Here is a 13,135-nt window from a genome sequence, read left to right as displayed (position 1 = left end):
CTTAACTAAATATCTTAATTGCAGATTCACTTACAATTAGCGATTCTGGTGGTATGGGACTCACTGGACTGTGATCTTGAGATGATCGTTTGCCTGTTGCTGCTAATTTTGTGGTGTCAGCAAGTTCTCCATTGGGTAGAACACCATCAGCAAACCACACTCGCTTCTGTTCTTTCGGACCTTTTCAAGTGAGAAAGAAGCGGAAAATATTAAATTGATCGTTTGAAACATTTTGTTTCAGCATCAAGAAAATCTAACATACAAACATTATGATTCAAGTACAAGCAATAAATAAATAATCAAGTTTTAAAATCTAAAAGTACAAAATTAAAAATCAATTCCGAAGTTAAAAACAAAACAATAAAAACATACGAGGAGCACATGGTTCCAAACAAAACCTGCCTCTATACATCCAATTTCCCCGTCTATGTACAGAAATGCCAACCACCAACACCCTCACGGAGTTAAAGTCAGCTTAAGACATTAGAGCATATTTTCACAGAATGTCTAACATTTTACATCTGATTAACCAAGCTGTGTGGAGAAACTTGGAAACAGCCGCAATCGAAAAAGTTTTACTTCTGCATACCCTGAATGCTTTTTCTCTGGTGTGGAATGTGGAGGCTCAATATCCTGTACATTGGCACAATCCATCTGGACATGGGCCTCGCTTTCGCGTACATTTTTGCAATAGTAACAATATTTAGATCCCTGGTTAATCTTTCTCCAACTAGCTACACTACAGGAAGCGACCCACACATAAATTGGGGGTAAAGGGACCGAGCCCGAACTGGGCGGATAAAGTTCAGGAATTCCTCAGCGATGCACACTGATTTTAGGGGGAGGAAGGCTCCCTTATTAAGCTGAGGAAAAGTGATCCCTGCATCTAGTGGCCATCTCTTCCATCATCTTTTTAACTAGGGCAGCATCCCCTCTCTTGATGGATTGGGACTCACTCTAGAATTTACCCAGGCCCAACTCACTCCAACGCTTCTTAAATGCCCCTAGCCATTTGATTTCCCGCTCTGCCACTGGAAGAGATGACATCTTGCACACACTCCCTTAGAAGGCGCAATTCATCAGTGCCCCAAATTCTGCTCCAATACAATAAGGGTCTCAGCCCCACCAATGAAGAAATCTCATGGAAGTGGAAAGTATCTATATCAGAAATACAGAGATTTCTTTGTCAAAATAATTTACTGTATTATTTATAAACCATTTATTAGACCAAAAATACAATATGTTAGAGGTGCATATAAATATAAACAAGTGTTTACACTCACACATTTTTTTTTGTTTTTTTTACAGCATCGCTATTTCAGCCACACCTTCCAGTAAGAATGCATTGCTTAAATCGATGATTACTGTTGCGCAATTTGATGAATCTCCCCAGAAAATGTTGATTTTCCCTATCAGATTCTCATAGGAATATTTACTCCTTAACACAGTAATAAGTACCTGAATAGATATATATACTAAACTTGCCATGTAATCATAACCTCACTCAGAAAGTATGCTTTTCTTTGTTTGGTCCATTCAGTCATTCTGTGTGTTTATTTTTTATATCAGCATCTGAAAAACAGGCAGGACAACAAAGCGTTACATTTTAGAGGTATCATGTTCCTGTAAGCCTGTGGAATAGAAACTTGGGGGTTGTGCCAATCACATTTACATGTGCTATGGCCCATTTCCGGGTCGCAGCATAAGCCTCAATGCAAAGAGGCATGTTTTTGACTGCCTCCACGGCGGTCGGAACGTAATTTGGCGGGCCGGACTGCTGACTACCTGTCGGCCGGTCACATGCCCACAACAATGGCAGTCGGAAGCTAACCGACCACAATCGTAATTTGTTTTTTCAAGAATGTGATTGGCTGATTAATGGCTTCAATATTTTTTTGGGGTATCCTGAGATTTCTATTTTAACAGCAGTATTGTTTTCATGCTAACTGGACCAAACTAAACAGGTAAACTAAAAATACAACAAGCATTTGCAATGCAATAGGTCTCGCATTATAAAAGTTTGAGCTGTTGGCATTGCTAATAATAATGCAACACTAGCAGCTCAAAGATTCAGTAATGTGAGACCTACTGTATTGCAATTTTTTTTTTATATAGCCCGAACCTGAGTGAAAAGTGTGTATTTATATTGCATTGAGTACAGTGTAATTATGTGTTGTGTTATGTGGCACAGAGTGGTATTGTGTGGAGTGTATTTATCTTGCTTTAAGTAGAGTAATTATGTGACATGCAATTATGAGTGGTATGTGGAGAGTATTTATGTCGTATTGAATACGGTGTAATTATGTGGTACTGAGTGGTATTATGTTGAGTGTAGTTATGTACTCTACTCAATGAAACATAAATACACCCCTTATATCACTCAGTATCATACAATTACAAACCACATATTTACACACTAATCAATGCAACATACATACTCTCCACATCATAACACTCAATACCACATAATTACACAACAAATATTTACAACACATATTTACACTCTACTCAATACAACATAACTACACTCAACATAATACCACTCAGTACCACATATGCTTGTTTTCAAGGGTTGTGGTCAGTTTCAGATATCGTACTGCAGTTAGTTTCACGTACTGTGATCAGTTTCAGGTATTGTGGCCGATTTGAAGAACTGTGGTCTGTTTTATGTTGTGTAGTTAGTTTGAGGAAGTCAGGTGCTAGTGTTGCATTATTATTAGCAATGCCAACTGAGACAGAGATGAAAATAACGAAAAGGCCGAAATAGGCACTAGAAAGATGCTGGTAGAGGGGGCAGCGAGAGGCGGCAAAGTATTAAAGGATAATAAGGAAAACAACAGGGGGTAGGGGTACAATCACTTTTGAGGAAAGAAAATGAGAGAATAAGCAAACCATCTGGTTGCAGAAAAGCTAAGAGAAACATGGGGCGAGCAAGAGAGCACGAGAAACCGGTGGGTGGAAGATCCCCTTTAAAGAGCATAGGAAATAAGAGAGTAAATGACACAACGGGATAAGTAAGAGAAACAGGAGGGATAAGATCACATTTGAGTAGGTAAAATGAAAGAATAAGTCAAACATCTGTGTAGGGAGGAGAAACGGCAGTGTGAGTAAGAGAAGCAGCAGAGGGTGAGATTCACAGGTTCGGGAGGGGGCATTAATGGAAGAATCTGGGTAGACACTGGAGACAGGCACTGGGAAGGCTTAATAAATAGGTCAACATTAAGTTATATACTTGAAAGAAGGGTAGAAAGCGATACAGAACGATGTACAGAGAGGGACGCCCAGAATAAGGGAGGCAAAGGAAAGGTACAGAGTCAGAAAAAGAATGGGAGAGATGCAAGGAGCAGAGAGAAGAAAGGCAATCGAGCGTAGAGGTAGACAGAAAGAGAGAGACAGGAGAGAGACAGAAACTAGGAGGGTCAAGGGTGAGTGGCCGGCGAGGTGAGGAGTGAATGCCAGGAGGACCAAGGGTGACTGTCAGGCCATGAGGCTGAAGGGTGAGTGCCAGAGAGGTGAGGAGTGAGTGCCAGGGAGATGAGACGTAAGAGTCAGGGTGAGTGCCAGGGAGGGAAAGGGTGAGTGCTGAAAAGGGGAAGTATGAGTGCCAGGGGTTAGGGGTAGCTGCCAGGCCAGGGGGTGTGAAGGGCTAGTGTCACGGAGGTGAAGGCTGAGTGCCAGGTCAGGGGGATGATGGGTGAGTGCCAGGGAGATGAAGGTTCAGTGCCATGGAGCTGAGATGTAAGAGTCAGGAGGGTTAAAGGTGAGTGCCAGGGAGGGGAAGGGTGAGTGCAAGGGGTGAAGGGTAGCTGCCAGGCCAGGGGGATGAAGGGCTAGTGCCATGGAGGTGAAGGGTGAGTGCCAAGGGGTCGAGTAGTGAATGCCAGGAGGCACGTGGGCGAGTGTCAGGGAGGTGAATGATATGTGCCAGGGACGGAAAGTATGAGTACCAGGAGTGTCGAGGGTGAGTGTCAGGGAGGTGACAGTTGAGTGTCACGGTGAGTCAATGCTGAGTGCCAGAGAGGGAGAAGGGTGAGTGCCAGGTACGAGGAGTGACTGCCAGGCCTGAGGGGTGAAGGGTGAGTGCCAGGGAGGTGAGTGACAGACTGCAAACAGTAGTGAGCTGGAGATCATCACCTGGTGTGTGCCAGGCTGGGACGCACCAGTGCCAGGCCAGACTTGGGTGGATGCAAGAACCTCTGAAAGGCTGGTGCCAAGCCACTCATAACCTTAGTACAGGAGTGGGGTGCGCAGGAGAGAGTAACATCTTCAAACAAGAAACTATTCAAAATCTTAAAACTCCACTTTATGATCTTGCAACCTTATGTGGAAAATAATGAGCAAATGAATGGGCTTACGTAGTGGACTAGTAGCTTGTTAAAGCAATTTATTGAGATAAAGTCTGCATTGCAAATAAGCCAAAGGTAACACAATTTGAATTAGTAATGGTAAGATTCGCAATGAACTAGCAACAAGTTGAAAAAGCACCCCAGAATTGAACAGAGGATACAGAATAATAACCAGGTAAAACTAAACGACCACTTTCAGAAAGGAAGAGATCTATTGAAAGGGACCATAGAAAGGGTTAATTTTAATTTTATTTAATTCAGAGTAAATCGCCCACTTTTGGACAGGAGACACCTGATTATTTGATTGCTGTTCTAAAGGAGTGTACCTGTGTTTATCAACAATTTTGCTGTAGCGCGAGAATTGTTGAAGTGCGTGTCTTTGCTGCAGTTGCGAGAAAGGACAGAATTGTGATCCTGATGTTTGGGTGCGGAAAGAATATTTCTCAGTAATCACGAAAGGCCTAGGCCACGCTTTTCGTCTTGCCTTTCTTTGAACAGCATTAACCTCAAGTTTTTCCACACGCCCTCAGCAGGCAGTGTCACTGTGTAACTCCCATAGCCGGAAGCTCGGCTGTAAGCCAGCTCACCTGGAGGCAGGTGCCCGTGATGACCGGCGACCACTGTCATTATATAGCACTTACCAGGGTGCTCGCTAACAGGCCCCCCTCCGAGAAAAACACGACAATGAAACCGATTTAACGAGCAAAATCGGCACTTTTATGTAAATCCTGTGTTGCTTTTTACCCCTAGCAACATACACGATAGTTTGTGAAGCCTGCGAGCAGGACCGCTTGCATGAATGTTATGTGCATGTGTCACAGCTAAGTATACCATGTTTGTGCAGTGTGGTTTTCTCTGCTCTATGGGACTTGTGTGAAATTACTCACAATAATACAGTGCTGATTATAACAACAAATTATCGGGGTGCACTTACCTTGTTACTGCAAACGAAAAAAGTAACTTTACAAACGCAATGTAAGTGCTTATATGGATACTACTCAAAAACTGCACATTTAAGTTAATTTTGGTCGAAAAACAGGAACCCAAAATGAGCGAAACCTAGAATAAACTAGGACGCGCGAGTGGGAGCAGCTAGGGGGGGGGGTGCTGAGGGAGCCTTAGTTTAGGAGTTAGGTATTGGTTACTCTGAGAATAGTGGCTCTGGTACTATTTTTGGGGGGGAACACTTGGAACATATGAGAGTGGGGTGGGGTGTCAATGGAACAGAAATTAGGAAGTGGGTGTGACAGGGTGACTGGCGAGAGGGTGGGCAATACTCAGTTTAGGAGCGAGAGGGCCGGGGAACTAATTAGTTAGTACATGTGAAGGCAAACGTGTAAATAAAGCTCTGTGTGTTTTGTGACCCTTGTGTTTATGTTTTATTCTATTCTATGTATGTACACCTGTTTGGGCCTAATACATGCAGGTGATCACTGCACCACAGTACCTAAAATAAGTCTTCATATCTGAAAAAAATCCAAACATGTTACTGGCTAGGGGGCCACTCTCCCTTCTTTTACCCTCTGCCAGCTCAGCACACTGATATTTCTAAGGAATCTGTCAAAAACCAGAGGTCGATGTGACTGCAGAAACCACAGATAAAAAATACTCATGTTTAAAATGAAGCCAAGAGAGAGATCGCTTTAAGATAAAATGTGCGATTTAAAAGCAGTTTCTCCCAAATGTCACTGATACTCATTGATCTTGGAATGAAAGGGTCACCTTTGAAGGGTTGGAGTCGGGGATATCGGAAGGGTTCATCTCCTGCGTAGCGGTCGTCGCCCCTGCTTCACACGAGCGCATGCAGCCTGCTTACATCAAGTGTAAACATTCCCAGAATGCCCTTCATAAAATGTATTCATGTAAAAACAAGAAAGGAGGAGAGAGGAGAGAAGAAGGGAGGGGAGGCAAAGTGGCGGGCAGAAGAGAGAGGGCATGAAGGGATCGAAGGCAAGGGAAAGAAAGGGAAGATGGACGAGATTAAGTGGAGCCACAGACTTTAGAACAAGGCAGCGCTGGGAGGGGGGCTGGGAACGAAGGAAGGAGAAATGCGAGTCACGGCCGCCACAAAGTGTGAAGCAGTGGGCGGAGAAGCAGATCCCTTTGAAGCTCTCGGAGGCCGGCCCTCAAAACAAGAAATTAGGGGGGGAGGAGAAGGGAAGCCAGCGCGCACTGCGCATGCTGGGGAAGCCTGTGGGAGGGAGGCTGATAGCTGGCTTTGAGGTGGGGAAATGCGTGTGCTTGTGGTCACGTGATTTCACGTGAACTGTTGAAAATTTGGATGGTTTAACTTTGTGGTTTCACCGCAATAGGTCTCTCTGCGAGACCTAAAAAGGGTAACGTGGTAAATGTTCCTAAATGGACATCTTGATGATCTAATGGCATTTACAAAACTAGTTTTTTACAAGGTTTACAATGTTACCAGAGCGCAGAGGCAATATATGACCATCATACATGATTTTATAAGACATATACTACATAGTGGCGACAGCCAATGTGTAGTTATGATGTGATGCTTCTATTGAAAATGCTTTTTTTTTTATTTTCCTAGTACTGTTGACCCCTTGAACAATCTTCTTCTGGCATGCAAACCTTCGTAAAAGAACCCGTCCACAGGAAAACATTTTACTTCCACAGCACATTTGGCCAGGCGACATAGCAAAATCCACTGAACACATTAACACCAAACCTGTCATGGAAGTAGAACTTTAATCTGAAATGGTGCTTGTTTTTCAGTAGTTTTTGAGATATTTGCATTTTACAAAGTTGCCAAGTGTGATATAAACTTCAGCTGAAAAGTTTGTATATTTCTGTTGTTTTATTTAATGAATCACAACTCATGCCAATCACATTTAGATTTTTTGTTTGTTTTTGAAACAGTTTCGCATTGGGGGGAAAAGAATTGCACAGCTATGGAAGGGCCACTCTCAGAAATGCCTGACCCCAGGGAGGACTAACAGATACCCAAAGGGTGGAAAACATAGGTCCAGTGACGGCTCTGCCTCAATTGCAGAGGAGCGTAGCCCCACTGCCTGGCTCAGAGCCAGCAAATGTAAATGAACACAATGTTCTGGCATCATTTGTATCTACTTTTGCCAGCTCTTAGCCATAGCTGTTGAGAGGGTTTGGCCGAGGGAGGGAAGGAGGAGTGCGACGTGCACTCCCTCCATAATTGCGCATTTGTGTTTTGTCCCCCCAAATCAGGCCAACCAAAACACACATTTGCACTTAGGTTTTCTCCAGCCCAGCTGCATTGAGCAGCCGGGTTGGAGAACCTCCACAGACTCCCTTGTTGGAGCAGGGCGAAATTTCTGCCTGCTCCGGCCAATTCGGACAGGGAGTCTGTCCCAGGGGCTGCTAGAACCAGCAGGCAGGAAGAGGAGAAGCAACCAAAGAGACGCAGCACTGGAGCAGCCGGCGACAAAATGTATGTTTTCTTTCTTTTTCATAATCAATCCCTCGTGTGACCCCACCTATCACACCATTCTTCGGTTATGGCGGCCGCCGCTGCATAAGTCCAAAAAAAGGAAAAAACAAAGAGGGTTAGTGACAAGTCAGAAAAGATTTGAGAGTTATGAGAGTGACCATTTTAGGTGCCAGAATCCCAGAAGGTCCTACGCAGAAAGGTATGTAAATTAGGTTGGTCATAAAAAAGAAAAGAAAAACAAAAATGAAATAATCTGAAACAAAAAAACCTAGCTATGGTTCTGGCTCAAACACAACAAATAACTGAAATTCGCCCATTAATGTTACCAATGCACATAAAACATATCTTAACGTGACCAACCACCATGCTCAAAACACCAATTTGCAAACTGTTCAGAAACAAAAGTAAAAGCAAAAAAAAAACAAAGAAAACACATGCTGGTTGGAGAAATTATGGCAAGAACCATTACTCTGTTTTTAACTCAAAGACTACTATTGTTGAGGGAGGGGCAGAGCCATGGGTCACGAGAGACAAAGGCTCGAGTGGGGTATGTTGCTCCTTCCCTCTCTTAATAACAGTAATAAATACAACTTTATACTCTGCATATATGTATATATGGCTTATGTCATGGCATTTTTTTTAAGAATATCTGTTTTAACAAGTAGGTATTTATACAAAACAAAGATCCAAGGGGCTAGAAATACCTTAACCGCATCGCTGCGGCTACTTTTCCCGCTGTGCGCGGCGGTTTTGTAAAAACCGCATTACATGACGAGCTCAGCTCGTCATGAGCGCACGGCAAGTAAGCCTCATGACGAGCTGAGCTCGTCATCAGCGCGGAAGGCGTTAAGGCATTTCAAGGTAAATTCCCATTCTTCGCCTTCTGACTGTTAGGAGAGTTGTTTCCCTGAGGTAATATTAATTGCTGCATGCAGTCTGTAAGGTTGTGATCAGTGTTTTTCAAATAATAAGTTTGTTTTACTATGGTGATAAACTCAAATTGTAAATGTGCAATGTAGTAATAAATGTGTGACTGTACAGTTATTAGTACAGTAAGTGTATAATTGTGGTTGAGTGTCACAATCCTGTTGGGAGCCATATGAGAGTAGGAAAACCAGATGCTAGTCCATCACCCTCCAAGTACTATCAGTAAGCAGAGGAAAAAGATTCTTCAACCTACTTTATTAAGAGGCTAAAATAGGGATTGGGAATGTGAGGCAGAAAAACAGTGGAGTGGATGTCCCATCTCTCGGGTATTTTAAATGATTTGGGCTAACATTTTCTCTCTGGGAGATCTTTAAAGAAATCACACACGTACACTAAGTCTAACGCTCCATAATGGAAAGCTGATAAACCCATGAATTACCCAGTTACCATCCTCAAGCTCGGGTGAACTAGGAGATGCTGGTAGTTGTGACTAATATTATACAGCAAATGAAAGTCAACGAAGAATAGATATTTGGAGGCATATGAAGGAAGAAATAAAGAGAAATACGGAGAACAAAATAAGCATGGAAGGCAAAACCATAAACGTTGATCAAACTAAGCAAACAGAAATCATACATCTAAGCAGTTGCGAAGCAACTTGCTATTGCCAATGAGATGCTGAAATTAACCGAGACGAGATTCTACTGAAATTATTTTGGCTAACCTTCGTCAGACATGGAAGACCTGACTGCTCTCTCGGCACAAATTTCTCATAAATCAATTTACAGAGTCTCTATGCTATGCCCTTCTCCCAGATCTTTTGCTTTCGGATAAGTGAACCTTGCCTTCTTTGTCCCCGAGTCATGACAGTATCCACCCTTCCTCTGCTAAAATTCCCCAAAACGTTGACGTTGCTGATTTACTGGGGAATTTTTTGTGCAACTCTTTAATAGGCTGGGGGCACGTATAAAAGAGGCGGATCGATACTGGGCGTTGTTACCCTCACAGGGTTTTAAATATTGTGGAAGGCCCTTGAATGAGGATTATAACATCACTTCTACTTCAAATTGCTGTTGACCCTAGGCAGAAATGATGGAAGGTGGTTTGGTTCTTTGATTACTCTGAGCTTGATTTGAGTCTGAAAACATGGAATATGGATCAAGAGCTCTCCCTTAAACAGCATGGCAATTATATTGTGGGCTCTTGCTTTCATGTCAGGGGTCTTTTACGTAAGGTTTTTCCCTTGCTTCCCGATTCGACCAGAAAAACATTGGTGCAGGCTTTGGTACTTAGTCGTATTGACTATTGTAACGGGCTACTGCTGTCGGTGAATGATGGAGTATTAGCAAAACTCCAAGTTGTCCAAAATACTGCAGACAGGCTGGTCTTGAATGCCCCCCCTAGATCTCCATCTAAACCCCTTTTGGATAAACTACATTGGCTTCCAATCCTCCAAAGGGTATAATTCAAGACCTGTTGCCTAATTCATAAAAGCTTAAACGGATTAGGACCTTCATACTGGACAGACAAATTTATACCATACAATCCTGTTCGCTCTCTTAGGTCTAGCAACCAGCTTTTCCTGAGAGTGCCATTTGTAAAGAAGGTTAGACAGGGGGTAAAGCTCTGTCCGTAGTTGGCCCCACATTATGGAACAAGCTCCCTCTGATGCTCAGGCAAGGTCCAGAGCATCTCAGCTTCAGGAAAAAACTGTAGACTTTCCTGTTTCAGAATTAACTCTCCTAACATCTGACTTCTTTTTGGAGTATGTTTCTGGTGTTTTTGGGTGCGGAGATACTCCAGTTGGAGTCGATTCTAGTTAGCGATATAAACCCGCAAATAAATAAATATGGAGTGAATATGGCACCGGGTCTGGTAATAGGAGTTGAGAACCAGGTATATGAATGAGGCCATAACAAAAAAGTGAGAAGAAGAGGGACCATGTGGCTTGTCTGGGATTACCACACTTCATACTCTTTAGAAAACGGAGGGTTTTTGTGAACAGGCCAGACTGTGACCCTGTGTGGAGAGCACTTCAAGTAATGCCTCTAATGTGTGCATGTCTCTTTCATCACTAATAACTCATGATCATATATGGTGGAGTTTTGTTCAGGAGTGAACTGGGAATGAAAATATGGGTAAAGTTATGGAAAGTACTACAAAAGGTGTCTGTCTCACACATAAAAAAGGTTGCATGCCTCAAAATTAGGGCTGTCATGAATGCATATTTTAAAGTTTGGAAGGCTTCTTCTCGTTCCATCCCCCACTTGAAAGTTTAATTTTTCTTTTGAGCTCTGTAATGGGTTTGATGATCTGGGAGAACTCTTCTATAGAGTCTACAGAAATCGGCAAAGCCCAAGAACATTTGCATTTGTTTCACCGTCTAAGGAGGGACTCATTCTTCCACAGCGTTAACCTTGTTTGGGTCCATTTGAATCAGTTTATCTGAAATTAGAAATCCCAGAAAAGACTTGTCTCAATACAAGATTTGTCTCAAAGATACAAATCCCAATCTAAGCATATAGGAAGTGTTTGTCCAATCATCTTTTGAAGATGTCTTTGAAATTCTTCAAGATTTAAAGAGAATACCAATGTATCACCATGGCAGATAATTACAGAGGTGTCTCAAATGATTACTAATATATAAGCAAGGAAATGTTGGAAGGCAGCCAGGGCATTACAAAGACCAAAAGGCATTATAAGGTATTCTTAACGTCCATATTTGGTTTAAAAGGCAGTTTTCCTCTCATCAGCCTTTTTGATGCAAACTAAGAAATACTCTCTTCTCAATTCAAATTTGGAGAAAATATTGGCAGTCTTTTCTTGGGTTAGTGAGACACAAATAAGAGGAAGACGCTTACTATTACTGATGGTAAGTTTGGGCCTGGTTACGATAGCAGTGATTCCGCCACCAGCAGCCTGCTGGTGGCGGATTGACCGCCAACCTGCGGCCATTTTCCGCCTGCCAATTACGATGGCGGGCGGTTTGCTGGCAGACGGGAAGACCGTCTGCCAAGGGTCCGACACAGGCAATCGTTCTGATTGCCTGGCGGACCTGGAATGCGTATTGAGAATGGTGGAGTGCCTAGCAGGCACCGTCCGTCATATTAGGATGCTTCATCCCCACCAGCGGTGGATGGTGGTTCAACCGTCATTCACAGGTTGGCGGGGATTGCATTTGGGGGCCCATTGAGGGGAGGTGGGTGTGCAATGGGGGGCGGGGGTGGTACCTACTGTATCCCCTACATTTCCCTGCACCAGGTGGCAGGCACTGCGTGGTGCCTGCCACTTAATGCAGAGAAATGTCATCAGTGCATTTTGGACATGACGCATCATGTTCTCATCGTGATCTTCTGTGTGGGACCGCCGCCTTACAGGCAGCAGGTCCCAAGCCCTGCGACGATGGCGGTCGGATGAAAGTCCAACTATCATCGTAATGACCCGCTTTGTTCTATTACCAGGGACCTATACAGAGTGGATATTCAGAGTGGATATTCACTTCTTGGTTTCAGGATAAAAAATAAATAAAAATAAAAAGATTAGGACCCATGTTGTTGACACTGAATGGTTGTCAATCATTTGGTCAAGTGTTTCTCTAATATACGCAAGACATAATTCTTCCTTATGGGTCAGTGAGTATTTCCTGCAAGGTGGAATAGATGCTCTTAGCTGAAGACTTATAACACAACTGTATGCTCAATGAACTGGAAAGGCATTTGCTCCTTTTATACTAAATACAACTGCATAGTCTGGGTAAGTGAACGGAATCAATACGTCGGCAACCTGTTTTTGAACAGCAAAACAAGTCAAAGGTTGTTTCAAAAGAGCTGTGGATCTTCGTCAACACTGCTCTTTACAAGGATGAGAACTCATCACAATGTATTCATCTTGCAAACAGATTTTAAGGTTATAGAGCCATGACCAAGCACAATGGGAAACATTCATGAAGAAATAACATTCAAAGTTTTGGACTCAACATGGCCACTTTCCATAGCTAACAGCGATGTTTCTGTCACCCACTGGCTATCTACAGAATTCAGAAGAGTACCATCTATCCATAAACAGCCTCAGGTAGATCTTTTGTATGATGGGAATCCGTTGTTTGTCACGGAATTCCTTTTCAATAAAATTGCCAGAGGTTCCACATTCAGTAAATAATGTCATCAAAGCAAGACTATCTGACGTGACATGGCTGTTTTTCAGATGGAAATGTGAGAGGCTTGTCTGATGTTTGTTCTTTACAGACAAGACTGTCTGTTTCCCAGAAGGAAGGGGCAGATTTTTACAAAAGGTCCACCGTGGCCACAATAAGGGTAAAATGTCTTTCTTTCTGCATTCTCCTTCTGCACAAAAGGGACCTCATGAAGTTCCAATTTGCATAGGTTCTTCACTCTATATTTCCAGCGACGGTGCTTATGTGTCTTTGGGCGTAATC

The 13,135-nt window shown here is 43.0% G+C and overlaps 1 protein-coding gene across 5 annotated transcripts in view; it reads right to left on the bottom strand.

The window, feature by feature from the left end:
• The window catches only part of ZFYVE16 (zinc finger FYVE-type containing 16), a 743,498-nt gene that overhangs the window by 408,839 nt on the left and 321,524 nt on the right, over positions 1-13,135 (bottom strand). For all 5 annotated transcript variants that reach the window (XM_086960830.1, XM_086960829.1, XM_086960828.1 and 2 more), the window contains one exon: positions 35-180. In XM_086960830.1, coding sequence (XP_086816956.1) covers positions 35-180 — 146 coding nt within the window. The remainder of the gene's footprint in view (positions 1-34; positions 181-13,135) is intronic.

This window comes from Lissotriton vulgaris, chromosome 3_1 (genome assembly GCF_964263255.1).
Source record: "Lissotriton vulgaris chromosome 3_1, aLisVul1.2, whole genome shotgun sequence".
NCBI classification, from domain to species: Eukaryota; Metazoa; Chordata; class Amphibia; order Caudata; family Salamandridae; genus Lissotriton; species Lissotriton vulgaris.
This window is presented reverse-complemented; position numbering and strand designations above follow the sequence as displayed.